The 18,122-nt window shown below is 47.7% G+C and overlaps 1 protein-coding gene across 4 annotated transcripts; it reads right to left on the bottom strand.

Annotated features, from left to right (window-relative positions):
- Positions 1–1,938: 1,938 nt before the first annotated feature.
- LOC147343114 (ral guanine nucleotide dissociation stimulator-like) lies at positions 1,939–13,665 on the bottom strand. Of its 4 annotated transcripts, none has more exons than XM_086381529.1 (7): positions 6,507–13,665; positions 6,049–6,253; positions 5,526–5,636; positions 4,701–4,894; positions 4,019–4,078; positions 2,900–3,093; positions 1,939–2,629 (listed from the first exon to the last, which is right to left on the bottom strand). In XM_086381529.1, the coding sequence occupies exons 1-7, from the start codon at positions 6,701–6,703 to the stop codon at positions 2,433–2,435; spliced, it is 1,158 nt and encodes a 385-aa protein (XP_086237655.1). In that variant the 5' UTR covers positions 6,704–13,665; the 3' UTR covers positions 1,939–2,432. The 4 variants fall into 4 exon arrangements, with proteins under 4 accessions (XP_086237655.1, XP_086237656.1, XP_086237657.1 ...); XM_086381530.1 differs by having other exon boundaries at positions 1,939–2,623; XM_086381531.1 differs by having other exon boundaries at positions 6,049–6,139.
- Positions 13,666–18,122: the final 4,457 nt, after the last annotated feature.

Below are 18,122 nucleotides of genomic sequence, written 5' to 3'. Positions count from 1 at the left end.
CGCTTCCGTAATGGGACTGTCTGCATGACCCAAACATTGTTATTTTAGTTGTGCTCCAAACTCCAATATCTACTATCAAGGAAAATGTTACTTCTGCATTAAAATACAGTGTGAACTTTAAAGTGACAATCCCAGTTTCGGAAAGATCTCCTCCCGTAGGTAGCACGGGTAAAGATTGCCGTCTAGTCTGCAGATCACATTCTAGCACGTGGTCCATACCAAGTCATCTTGTATCACTCACAGTGCCTCAGCCATTTTTGGGGAAATGTTCCTTATCCTTCAAGGCATGAAGTTAAGTGAGTGTACCCTCTCCCTCACTGTAGCAAAGAGAGGCCCACAGAACCATTGGGGGGTGCCTTCCAACTATGACGGAGGCCTGGGGTTGCACATGTCACCCAGTCGTAAACCACCCAGAGATGTGGAAGGCTGGGCAGACTGTGTGCAGGCTTTGAAAGCTCCTTGCTTAATTGGTCACTGTCCTTTTGGAAAATTGAGGCCCTGATAGGAGTGGGAAAATCCAGGGCCCAGGGCAGGGGCAGAGTCTCAGGCCATCCTAGGCTAGGGCTGCACCACACCACACACACTTGGGAATTAGAGACCCAAGAACCCCAGAACATCTCCACTTACTGGGATTAGATGTCTGGGGGTGTCCACACAAATATACACGACACTCACACTAACATCAGAAGAAGTGACAGTAGGGCATGGGGTCAAAGAGGAGCGGATCTGGGGAGGCAACAAATGAAAAAGAAGCAAGGTGATGATCACAGACTGGACCTCACACTGTCTTTGGAGCAGGAACGGACCATGACTCCACCAGAGGCCTCTGCCAGTCTCTCCCAGGGGTTTGAGGCTGTGGACTCACCTAGGACACGAGCTGCTTCATTCAGGGGCGGGCCACAAGGGCCTCCTCAGAGGCGTCTTCCCCAGAGTGAGGGACGAGGAGGGGGGAATGTGTGGCAGAGAGGACACTGCAACACAGATGAAGAAGTGGAAATGGAAACACTAAAGGTACACTTCCGCCACAGGTCCTCACAAAGGTAACTACAGAGAATTCAGTCACCGCCCACATTCCGCTCCTACATCAACAATGAAAGAAGTAAACCCAGAAAGTCACATGCCTGTAGACAAGTGTTCAGAGCAGCACTATACACAAGAGCCCAAAAGTGAAAAGAGTCCTAATGTCCATCAAGAGATGAGGGAGAGTTGAATGCAGTGCCTTTCCAGACTGCAGGACTCAGTTCAGTTCAGTCGCTCAGTCCTGTCCGACTCTTTCCGACCCCATGAATCGCAGCACGCCAGGCCTCCCTGTCCATCACCAACTCCGGAGTTCATACTAATTCATGTGCATCGAGTTGGTGATGCCACCCAGCCATTTCATCCTCTGTCATCCCCTTCTACTCCTGCCCCCAATCCCTCCCAGCATCAGGGTCTTTTCCAATGAGTCAACTCTTCGCATGAGGTGGCCAAAGTATTGGAGCTTCAGCCTCAGCATAAGTCCTTCCAATGAACACCCAGGACTGGTCTCTTCTGGATGGACTGGTTGGATCTTCTTGCAGTCCAAGGGATTCGCAAGAGTCTTCTCCAACACCACAGTTCAAAAGCATCAATTCTGTGGCGCTCAGCTTTCTTCACAGTCCAACTCTCACATCCATACATGACCACTGGAAAAACCATAGTCTTGACTAGATGGACATTTTTTGGCAAAGTAATATCTCTGCTTTGTAATATGCTATCTAGGTTGGTCATAACTTTCCTTCCAAGGAGTAAGCTTCTTTTTATTTCATGGCTGCAATCACCATCTGCAATGATTTTGGAGCCCAAAATAAGAGTTGGTGTCAAATAGGATGCAGATGGTCTGCAACAGACAATCGACGGGGTCATGTAACGTAGTGAATGTTCATGCCGGTCACATGTACAATTGAAAAAGTCATAGAATTCCATTTCTATCTAAGTTTACTTTATCTCATAGAAAAAATGTTTGTACATGTAATTAAAAAAAAACAAAACACATATTAAGAGAGGGAATTAAGGTGGAGAGACAGGCTCCAGGCCTGGTGCTGGAACGGGGGCAGCACACCATCTGCCGGGCAAGGCAAGGCTCGCTGACGATCTGAGACTGGCTCCAGGGACGTTAGGGGAGGAACTGGCTCTAGCGCCTGAGCTGCTACACATGCTGGGTCTGCTGGGGTCTCTAGAACCACAGCTGGATAACACTGGAGCCACAGCTGATTGCAAAGCACCAAGAGGCTCCAGAGCCCAGACAGTGCCCTGGCAAAGGTTGGCTTAAGCCTGGGGACTGAGACTGTGGAAGCAGTGCTGGCACAGGATTTTCCGGGTGATTCAGGCTCTGAAGGGAAAAGAGAGCTCTTTCTTGCATGTTCTCTGGATCTACAACTGGAACCTGGAGGTACTTTTCCTCGCCTCTCAGCTTAAGTGAGAGCCAGGGCATGAGCATGCTGTGGCTCTGGGTTTGGAGCTGGCATGTTTACTTGATGCAGACCTTGAACTTGAATGGGAGCTGGGCTTTGAGCTTGCTCTGACTGTGGAGCTGTGGCAGGCATTAGGGGTGCTGTTGGCGTGAGATCTGGTGATGTTTCCAGAGCTTCTTCTCCAGCGGATGCTGGATCTCCCAGAAGAGAAAACACTGTCAGTAAGACTGCTTGTCCATGGATCCCAAAAACAGGAACATACTCGCTACTTAGCCCTGAAATCTCAATCCAAGATGCCACCTACCCCCAGGAAGTCCTCCCAGGCTGCAGTCCAGGGGAATAATGATCTGAGCCTCCTCAATGCTCCTGGCCTAGTTCCAGCCTCAGGAGGCTCTGCTCTGTGTGGCTCAGCCCCCTCCCTTCCTTATTCGTCTCCATCCTCCTCACCCACCCCGAGTCCTCCTCACCATGCCCCTCAGCCTCAGTGGGCTCCAGGGTCTCCAGCTGCACCAGGAGATGGTGGGCTTGCTGCTCCAGGTCTGAGTCAGGCATGTTGAGCTCTACGTAAGCGAGGAGCATCTTCAGGCAGGGAAATTCTGGGGCCTGCTGGAAATCCTCAGGGTAAAGGTGCAGCCAGGTGCCCAGGATGGAGGCCATGGCCCTGGGGGGAGTCACGTGGGCAGCAGAGTCAGAGACCTGGCCTTCTCACCACACTGCGCTCCAGGGCCACCCTGCAGGGACCTGGGCCTCTGTGCCTTCTGCCCCTGCCCATCCAGAGGTCAGTTCTCCTCCACGGTCCATCTCACCTGGCAGACCAGGCAGAGGAGGCCTGGATACAGGGCAGGGGCTGCCAAGGAGCCTGCTCAAGTGACAGCCCTTGATCCATGGTGTGACCATCTGTCCGCTTCCTGAGGTCTGCCTGACACAGCTCCCTCTCTCTGCCCCTCCCCCGGGTGTCACCACTGCGAGGGCAGGCAGGGTGTCTACTCTGGTCACTGCATCTCTGGAACATGTCGGGGATCCCAGGAGTATCTGTCTAAGGAGGGCACACACAGACTCTGTCATCTGCTCAGGCTTCCTGCGGGCCTCCTAACACCGCACATTTACCTCCTACATCAACAGGCTGCCTCATCTGCTAGGGACGCACCAGCGTCTCCTCCCGCCACTGACACTCATTATTCCTCAGCAAGGGCTCAGCTGTCCCCTGAGTGTCACTGGGTCCACTGAGCACCAGCTGATCACTGCTGCCGAGGTTCCACCAGACAGTGAGCTGGGTGATCTCTACACTTTATGTTCTGGGTCCCAGGATCAGGGGTAGAGGCAGGACTGGGATGGACAGGGTACGGGTGTGCACTGGCATGGGTGGACTCTGACCTCTGACCTCCCAGATGCTCCTCACAGCACCCCACACCCCTCCACAGCTCTCTTGGCCTCCTTTCCTCTCTTCCAGGACAAGCTCCCCAGACCTTGGCCCCCAGCTATGTGGGATCCAGGATTCTGCCAGCCCTGCCCAACCAGCAACCCCATTACTCCAGGCAGTTCTCTGGGATAGGGAGTCGCTCCCTCTTGAGTCACAATCCACTCACATTTTCAGCTGGTGCAGGGGTCCACCATCCTCATCGCAGTAAGGGAGGATGCATCCGTACCTACAAGAGGCCAGGAGGCGTCACATGGACAGTACTGCAGACACGCCTGGATGTGATGGCTAGTGTGACAGGGTTCCCTCCCGCCCACAACCCCCACCCCGGAGAACTGAAGCCCTGGGGGGCAGGACTACTGTCTGCTCGATGCATTACGTCATGCTTCTTCCTAGAAAAGTGCCTGCACCTCGTGCGCCTTCCTCTATATTTCAAGAACAAATGAGCCCAACCAGCCCCATCCGAGTGCCTGGGGCACCATGGATCACTCCCAGGGACCCTTGTTCTCACTCACCCAGGACAGGGCACCACTTACACCTCACCTTGCAATTGGGAAAATGCTTTGGGCCCAAGTCAAAGGCAAAGAGACAACGGAGACAGAGGCTTCCTCGAGGGGAGGAGGAATGTGATGTCTCAGCACAACCACAGCCATTCCAGGGGTCCAAGTTCCCAGAAAGCACTTTCCAGGATGCACCCACTTAGTCCCCCCAGGGGGCTGCTCCTCCCTTTCCCCTCAAGTGAAGAGGGGAGCCAACTGGGGCTCACAGAGGTAGAGAGACGTTCCCATGACTCACAGCTGGAAGGTGGCCAGGTCTCCCCGAGTACCCAGTAGGGGAGGGGTAGTGCTCACCTCATGAAGAGAAGGTCCAGCATCTGCTGGGTGGTGCCAAAAGCCCTGTAGGTGCCCAGGAATGTGGGGAGGTAGGCGGGGTCACCGCCCAGGAAGGCAGGCACCAGGTTGTCCACCAACATCTCCAGTCTGCGTCTCCGGACACTCCACACACTGTAGGTCTCATTCCTGTCCCCTGTGGACACACTTTCCCCCTGGGGTGGAACACAGCAGAGACACGAGTCAGAAGCGGCACCAAAGACTCCAGGAAGGCACGTTCTGGAGCTCAGACTGAGTCCCCAAGCCTTCAGGACCCATGACAGGAGGAGGGTAGGAGTGCCCTCCACAGAATAAATGTCCTGGCATCACAAGTGAACTGGTGCTGGGCTATGGTTACGTGTGTTAGCGTCTCGGGGCAGTTTGTATTGGACAGCTCCCCGTGTGTTAACTGCATCATCCCTGTGGTGGTGACACAACATCCCATTCTGGGGATGAGAACTGGGGTGAGAGGGGCGGAACCTGGGGTGAGAAATATTAGGATTCTCAGGCCCACATGGATACCTGGGATGAAGTTAATACAGGATACACCATAGAAACATGCAATGAGGCTCCTTGGGGAACATGAAGTGAAATCCTATCACAATCTCTTTCTAAGATTTCCACGTGGAGGTGACCAGTGATTTTGCATCTGGACAAGTAGGTCCTGGCCCGAGAGGGCGCCTCGCAGAGATGACAGTCCCAGGTTCCTTTTGGAGCAGGACTCTAGGAGGGACTCAGGGCAGGGCCAGGGTGGCTCTGGGACCCGGAACTTCCTGGTTGTAAGATCGCCTCCCAGCTGGTACTCACCCTGTGCCCGCCCTGGGCTCTATTGCTGGTGTGGGGCTCCGGTCCCTCACGCAGGGAGATGGAGCAGGGTGCTCCGTGGACCAGCTCCTGTCTGCAGTCTGGTGAGGAGCCCTGTGAACAAGTGCCCAGCAGCCAGGCAGAAAGTCTCAGGGCACCGGCCAGCTGTCTGTGGTACTTCTCAGACCCCTAGACATCTCCCCTCCAGACACACGCCCACCACTCTCCCAACCGACTTCCACCGAGGATGTAGACACCTGACTGCCTGAGGGCCTTGGATCCACACTGGCACAGAGAAGAGCACCTCAGGGATCCTGTTTCCCCACTGCCAGCCTGTCCTCAGGTGTGACCGTGACAGGACCGCCAGGTCACCACGGAACCACCAACCTGTTCCTGCCCAGAGGGAGAACCTCCCCTCAAGTTCCACTTCCCCCCACATGGAGATGAGGGCAGCTGGCGCTGCCCAGGGAGGGCTCCCAGTGGCGGCCAGGCCTGGTGTGGCCAGCTCTAGGTTGCCTGTGGTTACCTTAGGTGACCTCCTGGTAAAGGACCAGAGGCATCCGAGTTGAGCGCTGAACCGCCTGAAACATCTGAAAAACCTCTCCCTCCAGGGTTTCCTCAAGCAGAAGCCCTGGCCAGTCGAGACACAGCTGGAGAACATCCTTCTGGATGAAGTCTCTCCAGCCGAGTGAGCCCAACTGGCTGTGGCGCTGTTGCTAGGAGGTGGGTGCCTGGTTACAGGGTTCCGAGTTCTGTCAGGGTCTGCCGTCAAGGAAATGACTTCTCCTCCAGGGGCCCCTTCCTTGAACTGACAGTTGACACCTCTGCACACAGCCCTCGGGATACTGACCACTCATCCCTCATCCCCACAGCCCCGGGTCTCACACAGTTACTCCACACAGCCCTCCACACAGCTCCCGGGTAGGGTCTGTGTGCAGCTCTGAGGAGACAGACCTGGGTCCAGTCTCACCCCCCATTTCCTACCTGTTCTCCATCCTGGATGAATCCATGTGTCTCTCAAAGCCTGCCCGGGTCCCCACCTGCACACTGGGGATGATGCCCGCATGGACTTTAGGGATGTGCTCAGATATCGGTGGGACAAGACTTGGAAAACGTGGGAGTCCTGTCTCAGGCAGGCAGTGCCTCCAGCCCCTGTATATTCTTCTTATTACCTTCCTCATATCTGTCCCTCTTTTGTTCCCACCCTACAGTCCTTTTCATATTCACTCTGCTCGAGTGTGTGTGTGTGTGTGTGTGCGTGTTTGTACCTGTGCTCACTCTCTAGACGCCAGAGGAACACTGCCCCTAAATAGGGAGGGATGGTAAGAGATTCTTACGATCTAAGGCTTTTTAATTTCTAATGGATTAAAACCTGAATAAAAGAACTGAAACCATTAAGATCCTAGAAATAAACTGAAACTATGTTTTTGTATATCAGTCTTGGCAATGAAGTTTGGATGTAATTCCAAAAGCAAAAGAAGTGAAAGGAAAACAGAACAAGTGAGACTACATCAAACTCAAAAGCCTCGGCATGGGGAACCATCAATAAAATGAGAAATGAAGGGTGAAATGGAGAACCTATTGGCAATTCTCATGTCTAATAAGGGTTCTTATCCAAAATATGTAAGAAACACACACAATTCTAAAGCAAAGAAGCACACAAAAGTAACCTCATTGAGAAATGGGTATAAGTTCTGATTTCTCTGAGAAGGCCTTACAAATACCTCAGAAATGAAGAGAAAAAAAAACACAAATGAGAAAAGGAAAGATATACCCATGTTAAATCAGAGTTCCAAAACATAGTAAAGAGAGATAAGAAACCCTAAGGGAAAAATACAAAGAAATAGAGGCAAGCAATAGAATGGGAAAGACCTGAGATCCTTTCCAGATAATTAGAGACACTAAGGGAACTTTGGTGGAAAAATAGGCACAATAAGGGACGGATACGGTATGGACCTCAGAAGCAGAAAATATTAAGAGGCAAAAATACACAGAAGAATTATACAAAAAAAGGCATTAATGACAAGGACAACTATGATGGGATGGTCACTCACCTAGAGCCAGACATCCTTGAGTATGAAGTCAAGTGGGTCTTAGGGAGCATTACTACAAATAAAGCTTGTGGAGGGGATAGTTCCTTCCACTGAGTTATTTAAGATGATGCTGTGAAAGTGCTGCACTCAATATGCCAGCAAATTTGCAAAACTCAGCAGCAGCCACAGGGCTGCAAAAGTTCAGTTTTCAATCCAGTCCTGCAAAAGAATCTTCAACCTTCCACATAACTGTGCTCATTTCACAAGCTAGCAAGTTAACGCTCAAAAGTCTTCAAGCTAGATTCCAGAGGAACCAGCTGGATTTCAAAAAGGCAGAGGAACAAGAGATCAAATTACCAACATCCACTGGATCATAGAAAAGCAGGTAATTCCAGAGAAACATCTACTTCTGCTTCATTGACTACATAGAATAAAGCCTTTGATTCTGTGCATCATAACAAACTGTTCAAAATTCTTCAAGAGATGGGAGTAGAAGAAAACCTTTTCTGCCTCCTGCAAAAATTGTATACAGGTCAAGGAGCAACAGTTAGAACCGGGCATGGAACAACAAACTGGGTCAAAATTGGGAAAGGAGAACATCAAGGCTGTATATTGTCACCCTGCTTATTTAACTTCTACCCACAGTAAATCATGCGAAATGCAGGGCTGGATGAAGCACAAGCTCGAATCAAGATTGCCTGGAGAAGTATCAATAACCTCAGATATGCAGATAACACCGCCATTTGCACATTGTATGATCACTCACCTACAGCAGATGGTATGATCACTCAACTAGAGCCAGACATCTTGGGATGCTAAGTCAAGTGGGCCTTAGGAAACATCACTACAAACAAAGCTCGTGGAGCTGATGGAATTCCAGGGGAACTGTCTCAAATCCTAAAAGGCGAGGCTGTGAACATGCTGCACTAAATATGTCAGCAAGTTTGGAAAACTCAGCAGTGGCCGCAGGACTGGAAAAGGTCAGTTTTGATTCCGGTCCAAAAGAAAGGCAATGCCAAAGAATACTAAAACTACTTCACAATTGTACTCATCTCACACAGTAGCGAAGTAATGCTCCATATTCTCCAAGCCAGGCTTCACAGTACATGAACTGTGAGCTTCCAGATGTTCAAGCTGGAGTTAGGAAACCCAGAGGAATCAAAGATCAGATTGCCAACATCCGATGGATCATGGAAAAAGCAAGAGGGTTCCAGAGAAACATCTACTTCTGTGTTACTGACTACAAAGCCAAAGCCTTTGACTGTGTGGATCACAAGAAACTGTGGAAAATTCTTCAAGAGATGGGGATACCAGCCCACCTGATCTGCCTCCTGAGAAATCTGTATGCAGGTCTAGAAACAACAGTTAGAACTGGACATGGACCAACAGACTGGTTCCAAATTGGGAAAGGAGTTTGTCAAGGCTGTATATTGTCACCCTGCTTCTTTAACTTATATGCAGAGGACATCATGAGAAACGCTGGACTGGTTGAAGCACAAACTGGACGAGGACTCAAGAATGTCCAGTCTGTGTGAGGGAGAAATATCAATCACCTCAGATACGCAGATGACACCATTCTTATGGCAAAACGCGAAGGGGAACTTGAGCCTCTCGATGAAAGTGAGAGAGTGAAAAAGTTGGCTGAAAGCTCAACACTCAAAAAAGTTACATCATGGCATCCGCTCCGATCACTTCATGGCAAATAGATGGGGAAACAGTGGGAGAGTGACAGACTTTATCTTTCTGGGCTCCAAGATGCCTGCAGGTGGTGACTGCAGCCATGAAATTAAAGATGCTTGCTCCTTGGAAGAAAAGCTATAACCAACCTATACAGCACATTAGAAAGCAAGACATCACTTTGCCAACAAACATCCATCCACTCAAAGCTATGGTTTCTCCAGTAGTCATGTATGGATGAGACAGATGGACTAGAAAGAAAGCTGAGCGCCAAAGAATTGATGCTTTTGAACTGCGGTGTTACAGAAGATGCTTGAGAGTCCCTTGGAGTGCAAGGAGATCACACCAGTCCACCCTAAAGGAAATCAGCCTGAATATTCACTGGAGGGACTCGTGTTGAAGCTGAAATGCCAATATTTTGGCCACCTGATGCGAAGAACTGACTCATTGGAAAAGATCCTGAATTTGGGAAAGATTAAAGGTGGGTGGAGAAGCAGATGACAGAGGATGAGATGGGTGGATGGCATCACCATCTCGATGGACACAAGTTTGAGCAAACTCTGGGAGTTGGTGATAGAGAGGGAGGCTTGGCATGGTGCAATCCATGGGGTCACAAAGAGCTGGGCACGACTGAGTAACTGAACTGAACTGAATGGCGGAAAGAGAAGAGTAACTAAAGAGCCTCTTGGTGAAGCTGAAAGAGGGGAGTGGAAAAGCTGGCTTAAAACTCAACACTGAAAACATTAAGTTCATGGCATCCAGTTCATCACTTCCAGTCAAATAGATGGGGAAAGAATGGAAACAGTGACCAACTTTATTTTCTTGGGCTCCAAAATCACTGTGGATGGTGACTGCAGCCGTGAAATTAAAAGACACTTGCTCCTTGGAAGAAAAGCTATGACAAACCTACACAGCGTCTTAAAAAGCATGTACATCACTTTGCTGACAAAGGTCTACGTAGTCAAAGCTATGGTTTCACCAGTAGATCTGTCTGGATGTGAGAGATGGACCATAAAGAAGGTTGAGCACCAAAGAACTGTTGCTTTTTGAACTGTGGTCTTGGCGAAGACTATTGCGAGTGCATTGTGCTGCAAGGAGATCAAACCAGTCAATCCTAAAGGAAATCGACCCTGAATATTCATTGGATGGACCAATGCTGAACCAGAAGCTCCAATACTTTGGCGGCCTGATGCCAGTAACAATTCACTGGAAAAGACCCTGATTGGAAAATATTGAGGGCAGGAGGAGAGGAGTGACAGAGGATGAGGTGGTTGGATGGTATCCTCGACTCATTGGACAGTGGTTTCAGCAAACTCTGGCAGATAGTGGAGGACAAGGAAGCCTGGGATCCTGCAGTCCATAGGGTCATAAAGGGTCAAACACTACTGAGCGAATGAACAACAAGACATTTCCCCAAAGACGACACGTAGATGTTCAACAGCCATTTGAAGAGATGTTCAACGTCGTTAATCATCACACACGTGAAAATAAAAACCACAGTGAGATACAGAATGGCTATCATCAGAAAGAACACAGTTATGAAATCTTGGCCAGGATGTAGAGAACAGGGAACCTTCGTAAACTGTCGTTGGAACGAAAATTGGTGTAGCTGATATGGAAGGCAGTATGGAGTTTCCTCAAAACACTAAAAATAAAACTATTGTGTTATTCAGCAGTTCCAGTACTGAATATTTATGTTCAAAGAAAACAAATAAACCAATATGAAAAGACATGTGCATCTGAATATTCATAGCACCATTACTTTCAATAGCCAAGGCATAAAAACAAACTACGTGTCCAGCAGTAGATAAATGGAAATATGGGCATACAGAACATACATATATAATTTTTCTCGATTGAAATTTGATGACATTTGCTTTCCAGAAATTTACGCACATAGTCTAACATGTTAAGCATATAGGGATGAAATTTTTCATTCTCTTTTCTATAATCCTTTTAGGGAAACCATTTATCTTATTCATAATAGGCTCATTTTAATTGGCTTGAAAGAGTCCATCTAATTTCCAGATAGAAAGACTACACTTCCACGTTCCAAAACCAAAATTTACTTGACTCCATCAAACATACTGTTTCTATTCCGATTGATTAATGTTTAATATTTCCATATTAAATCCCTCCTCCATTTCCACTGTTTAAAATTTTGTCTTCAATTCTCAGGTACAATAAGTGTGGTGTGTAATTTCAATTTTGAAATGTAAGGAAAAACGTTCAAGTTTTACTAAAGGAAAAAAAAAGCACAGCTGCCATAAGTGAAGAAAAAAAAAAAAAAAGCACAGCAAAAATGAAGTGATAGTAAGTGATGGATAGATAGGGGAACTGGGGAAATGAACACATTTTCAATACGTTTCCCATATTTGTCTACATTTGCTTCTTTTTGTCCCCCTTCTCTACAATGATGGTGTTTAAAAAAAATGCACTTTTAATTTTTAAAAGTATGTGTTTTCTACTCTATAAGACAAGGAATTAAAAGCAACCACATACAAAGAATATGAAAACCTTTTAAAATAAAATAGAAAAAACAGACAGAGAGTGTTACAAAAACTCACATCGGAAGAACTGCCATGCTCAGTAAATCTCAAAACACACCCCCGACCTTACTGAAACCAAAGACAAAGAGCATTTTAAATGACTTTCAACCGTTGCTATTACACAAAGGTTTTTCAATGGTAGCATGCCTTACGTGGTATGAAAGTCACCTTTTTAACTAAGAGCTCGGGCCTTGATTGCATAATTGCAGTAACGTGAATCCCATGCAAAGCCATTTACACATGTTACCCATTTACTCAAGATGCAGGTAAGGTTTCTCCCAAGTAATCCAATGATCTAAGATGCTGGGGGCTGAGAAGACTCCTTTACAGATAGACTGCTGACAAACCTATGTTATATGGTAGTTACTCATCATGGACTTGTATGAAACACTTGAAAATCAAAGACTTCGCCTGATGATGGTTTGGTCAAGATGAGGAAAGGCTCATTCTCAGCTATCACCTATTTGATATGAGGGTTTCCCATTTCCAGAGCCTGAGAATTCCTGGCGCCCTTGCAGGAAGCACAACTGCCCTGGCGCATCATGGACACCCTGCGTGGGGGACCAGGGGTATGGACTTTCCGTGGCACCAGGGGCTTCAACTGTCAGCACCGGCTGGGGAAATCTGTGCTTCATATCCTTCACTCTGTGTGCTTTAATCGCAGCTTCATGGATGTACAGAAGAGGTTTAAAAAAAAAAAAAAACCCACGTCTAAAATGTGCAATTCAGTAAGGTCTCACACATGTATGTATCCAGAAAAGCATCAGCGGAATTAAGATTAAGACATACAGACTGCTCCCCACGTTTGCTTCATGCTCCTGGTCACCCATGCCTCCCACCCATCCCCGGGCAACCACTAATCTGCTTTCTTCAGAAATGACATTGTTCTGTATCTGGATGCTTTTCCTCAGCATGGATATTTTGAGATTTATAAGTAACCTATGAGGTGGGCATGGCTGAGTTCCTCTATCTAGGCAGGCGGCAGCCCGTCACCCAGCAGGGGGACCCCGGGGAGGGATTGCCTATGGGGATGAATGGCTTGGTAAGGAATCGGCAGAAGAGGAAGAGGGCGAGATAGCCACCTTCCCTACTAGGAATCAGACTGCCCCCACAACAGAATCACACTGGGATTCGAACATGGCTAAAGGAAGATGGGATCAGAGTCACTTTGTTAGGACTCAAGTGAGTGGGCACTAAGACATTAAACGATGCCAAGTTGGCAAACATAGAACAGGGAGAGAGGGAAGCTCCAGGTAAATCCCTAGATGGACTACAGAAGCCTTTCACAGATTCCCTGAGATTGATTCCGAAAGTACAGAGGGAGGAATGATCTCAAAAGAGAGATTTCTCACTCAGTCGGATCCAGATATCCACAGTAAGCTAATCAAAGAGGCGTATGGACCAAATCATCTTAGATAACCTATTGCAACTGGCTCAGACACTTTATCATGGCAGGGAGGAAGAGGAGAAGAGGCAGAAAAAGAGCAGGGAAGACTGAAGTCCCAGCAGGAGTTCTCAGATCCACTCTGAAACAGCCAGAGAAAAGTGCCCACAGGGACCCAGGCAGAAAGGAACAGCCTTGCTGTTACTGAAGAAAGCGGGGACACCTGCGAGAGTTGCTCTCAGGCATCTAAGCCGCCACTGTCTCCATGCCCAGTCTGCAGACGTCCACACTGGAGAATGCTGCTCTCTGAGGCCTAGGCCCCAGGGATCGGACTCTCATGGCAATCAGGACTGAAGGTGCCTGGGGCTCCCCACACACGCTTCTGTGGTAATTCCACCTGAGGAACCCTGGGGCATGACAACTGCGGGGGCCAATCAGTCGATTTCCTCTTAGACCACAGGGCAACTTACTTTGTATTTACTGAAGTCCTGACTCACTCTCTCCCCAATCTGCTTCCATAACGGGACTGTCTGCATGACCCAAACATTATTATTTCAGTTGTGCTCTAAACTCCAATATCTACTATCAGGAAAATATTACTTCTGCATTAAAACACAGTGTGAACTTTAAAGTGACAATCCCCATTTCAGAGAGATCTCCTCCAGTAGGTAGCACAGGTAAAGACGGCCCATCTAGTCTGCAGATCACATTCTAGCACGTGGTCCATGTCCAAGTCATCTTGTATCACTCACAGTGCCTCAGCCGTTTTGGGGAGAAATGTTCCTTATCCTTCAGGGCATGAAGTTAAGTGAGTGTGAATTCTCTTCCTCATCTCAGCAAAGAGAGGCCCACAGAGCCATTGGGGGGTGCCTTCCAACTATGAGGGAGGCCTGGGGTTGCTCATGTCACCCAGTTGCAAACCACCCAGAGATGTGGAAGGCTGGGCAGACTGTGTGCAGCCTTTGAAAGCTCCTTGCTTAATTGGTCACTGTCCTTTTGGAAAATTGAGGCCCTGATAGGAGTGGGAAAATCCAGGGCCCAGGGCAGGGGCAGAGTCTCAGGCCATCCTAGGCTAGGGCTGCACCACACACACAGGCTTGGCTTTGGGAATTAGAGAGCCAAGAACCTCAGAACATCTCCACTTACCTGGATTAGATGTCTGGGGGTGTCCACACAAATATACACGACACTCACACTAACATCAGAAGAAGTGACAGTAGGACATGGGGTCAAAGAGGAGCAGATCTGGGGTGGCAACAAATGAAAAAGAAGCAAGGTGATGATCACAGACTGGACCTCACACTGTCTTTGGAGCAGGAACGGACCATGACTCCACCAGAGGCCTCTGCCAGTCTCTCCCAGGGGTTTGAGGCTGTGGACTTACCTAGGACACGAGCTGCTTCATTCAGGGGTGGGCCACAAGGGCCTCCTCAGAGGCTTCTTCCCCAGAGTGAGGGACCAGGAGCGGGGAATGTGTGGCAGAGAGCACACTGCAACACAGATGAAGAAGTGGAAATGGAAACACTAAATGTATACTATGACCAGTGCGTTCTCTTGGCAAAACTCTTTTAGCCTTTGCCCTGCTTCATTCCGTATTCCAAGGCCAAATTTGCCTATTACTCCAGGTGTTTCTTGGCTTCCTACTTTTGCATTCCAGTCCCCTCTAATGAAAAGTACATATTTTGGGGGTGTCAGTTCTAAAAGGTCTTGTAGGTCTTCATAGAACCATTCAACTTCAGCTTTTTCAGCATTACTGGTTAGGGCATAGACTTGGATTACTGTGATATTGAATGGTTTGCCTTGGAAACGAACAGAGATCATTCTGTCATGTTTGAGATTGCAGCCAAGTACTGCATTTGGGACTCTTTTGTTGACCATGATGGCTACTCCATTTCTTCTGAGGGATTCCTGCCCGCAGTAGTAGATATAATGGTCATCTGAGTTAAATTCACCCATTCCAGTCCATTTGAGTTCTCTGATTCCTAGAATGTTGTTCACTCTTTCCATCTCCTGTTTGATCACTTACAATTTGCCTTGATTTATGGACCTAACATTCCAGGTTCCTATGCAATATTGCTCTTTACAGCATCGGACCTTGCTTCTATCACCAGTCACATCCACAAGTAGGTATTGTTTTTGCTTTGGCTCCATCCCTTCATTCTTTCTGGAGTTATTTCTCCACTGATCTCCAGTAGCATATTGGGCACCTACCGACCTGGGGAGTCCTCTTTCAGCATCCTATCATTTTGCCTTTTCATACTGTTCATGGGGTTCTAAGGCAAGAATACTGAAGTAATTTTCCATTCCCTTCTCCAATGGACCACATTCTGTCAGGCCTCTCCACCATGACCCACCCATCTTGGGTGGCCCCACAGGGCATGGCTTAGTTTCATTGAGTTAGACAAGGCTGTGGTCCTAGTGATTAGATTGACCAGTTTTCTGTGATTATGGTTTCAGTGTGTCTGCCCTCTGATGCCCTCTTGCAACACCTACCATCTTACTTGGGTTTCTCTTACCTTGGACGTGGGGTATCTCTTCACAGCTGCTCCAGCAAAGCGCAGCCACTGCTCCTTACCTTGGATGAGGGGTACCTCTTCACTGCCGCCACTCCTGACCTTCAACATGGAATAGCTCCTCTCGGCCCTCCTGTGCCCGTGCAGCCACCGCTCCTTGAACATGGGGTTGCTCCCTGCGGCCACCGCCCCTGACCTTGGGCATGGGGTAGCTCCTCCCGGCTGCCGCCCCTGGCCTCATGTAATAGAGTTCTGCCAAGAGAATGCAGTGGTCATAGCAAAAATCCTCTTCCAACAACACAAGAGAAGACTCTACACATGGACATCACCAGATGGTCAACACCAAAATCAGATTGATTATATTCTTTGCAACCAAAGATGGAGAAGCTCTATACACTCAGCAAAAACAAGACTGGGAGCTGACTGTGGCTCAGATCATGAACTCCTTATTGCTAAATTCAGACTTATATGGAAGAAAGTAGGGAAAACCAATAGACCATTCAGGTATGACCTAAATCAAATCCCTTATGATTATACAGTGGAAGTGAGAAATAGATTTAAGGGACTAGATCTGATAGAGTGCCCGAGGTTCATGACATTGTACAGGAGACAGGAATCAAGACGATCCCCATGGAAAAGAAATGCAAAAAAGCAAAACGGCTGTCTGGGGAGGCCTTACAAATAGCGTTGAAAAGAAGAGAAGTGAAAAGCAAAGGAGAAGAGGAAAGACATAAGCATCTGAATGCAGAGTTCCAAAGAATAGCAAGGAGAGATAAGAAAGCCTTCCTCAGCGGTCAATGCAAAGAAATAGAGAAAAACAACAGAATGGGAAAGACTAGAGATCTCTTCAAGAAAATTAGAGATACCAAGGGAACATTTCATGCAAAGATGGGCTCGATAAAGGACAGAAATGGTATGGACCTAACAGAAGCAGAAGATATTAAGAAGAGGTGGCAAGAATACACAGAACTGTACAAAAAAGATCTTCATGACCCAGATAATCACAATGGTGTGATCACTGACCTAGAGCCAGATATCCTGGAATGTGAAGTCAAGTGGGCCTTAGAAAGCATCTCTATGAACAAAGCTAGTGGAGGTGATGGAATTCCAGTTGAGCTATTTCAAATTCTGAAAGATGATGCTGTGAAAGTGCTGCACTCAATATGCCAGCAAATTTGGAAAACTCAGCAGTGGCCACAGGACTGGAAAAGGTCAGTTTTCATTCCAATCCCAAAGAAAGACAATGCCAAAGAATTCTCATACTACCACACACTTGCACTCATCTCACACACAAGTAAAGTAATGCTCAAAATTCTCCAAGCCAGGCTTCAGCAATATGTGAACCGTGAACTTCCTGATGTTCAAGCTGGTTTTAGAAAAGGCAGAGGAACCAGAGATCAAATTGCCAACATCCGCTGGATCATGGAAAAAGCAAGAGAGCTCCAGAAAAACATCTATTTCTGCTTTATTGACTATGCCAAAGCCTTTGACTGTGTGGATCACAATAAACTGTGGAAAATTCTGAAAGAGATGGGAATACCAGACCACCTGACCTGCCTCTTGAGAAATCTATATGCAGGTCAGGAAGCAACAGTTAGAACTGCACATGGAACAACAGACTGGTTCCAAATAGGAAAAGGAGTACGTCAAGGCTGTATATTGTCACCCTGCTTATTTAACTTATATGCAGAGTACATCATGAGAAACATCGTGCTGGAAGAAGCACAAGCTGGAATCAAGATTGCCGGGAGAAATATCAATAACCTCAGATATGGAGATGACACCACCCTCATGGCAGAAAGTGAAGAGGAACTAAAAAGCCTCTTGATGAAAGTGAAAGTGGAGAGTGAAAAAGTTGGCTTAAAGCTCAACATTCAGAAAACGAAGATCATGGCATCCGGTCCCATCACTTCATGGGAAATAGATGGGTAAACAGTGTCAGACTTTCTTTCTTTCTTTCTTTCTTTCTTATTTATTTATTTATTTTTGGCTCCAAAATCACTGCAGATGGTGATTGCAGCCATGAAATTAAAAGATTCTTACTCCTTGGAAGGAAAGTTATGACCAACCTAGATAGCATATTAAAAAGCAGAGACATTACTTTGCCCACAAAGGTCCATCTAGTCAAGGCTATGGTCTTTCCAGTAGCCATGTATGGATGTAAGAGTTGGACTGTGAAGAAAGCTGAGCGCTGAAGAATTGATTCTTTTGAATTGTGGTGCTGGAGAAGACTCTTGAGAGTCCCTTGGACTGCAAGGAGATCCAACCAGTCCATTCTAAAGGAGATCAGTCCTGGGTGGTCATTGGAAGGAATGATGCTAAAGCTGAAACTCCAGTACTTTGGCCCCTTCATGCGAAGAGGTGGCTCATTCACATGGGTCAAAGACTCTGATGCTGGGAGGGATTGGGGGCAGGAGGAGAAGGGGACGACACAGGATGAGATG

The sequence above is a fragment of the Bos grunniens genome, chromosome 28, assembly GCF_055505025.1.
Source record: "Bos grunniens cultivar Pamir isolate PY7600 chromosome 28, Bosgru_T2T1.0, whole genome shotgun sequence".
Taxonomy (NCBI): Eukaryota; Metazoa; Chordata; class Mammalia; order Artiodactyla; family Bovidae; genus Bos; species Bos grunniens.
This window is presented reverse-complemented; position numbering and strand designations above follow the sequence as displayed.

Coding starts and splice junctions, on each gene's coding strand:
- LOC147343114 (XM_086381529.1), bottom strand. CDS start 6,703: ATGAGGAAGGTAATAAGAAGAATATACAGGGGCTGGAGGCACTGCCTG. Junction 4,079..4,700: donor CTGGACCTTCTCTTCATGAG/GTGAGCACTACC, acceptor GGCCTCTTGTAG/GTACGGATGCATCCTCCCTT. Junction 2,630..2,899: donor CACTGAGGCTGAGGGGCATG/GTGAGGAGGACT, acceptor CTCTTCTGGGAG/ATCCAGCATCCGCTGGAGAA.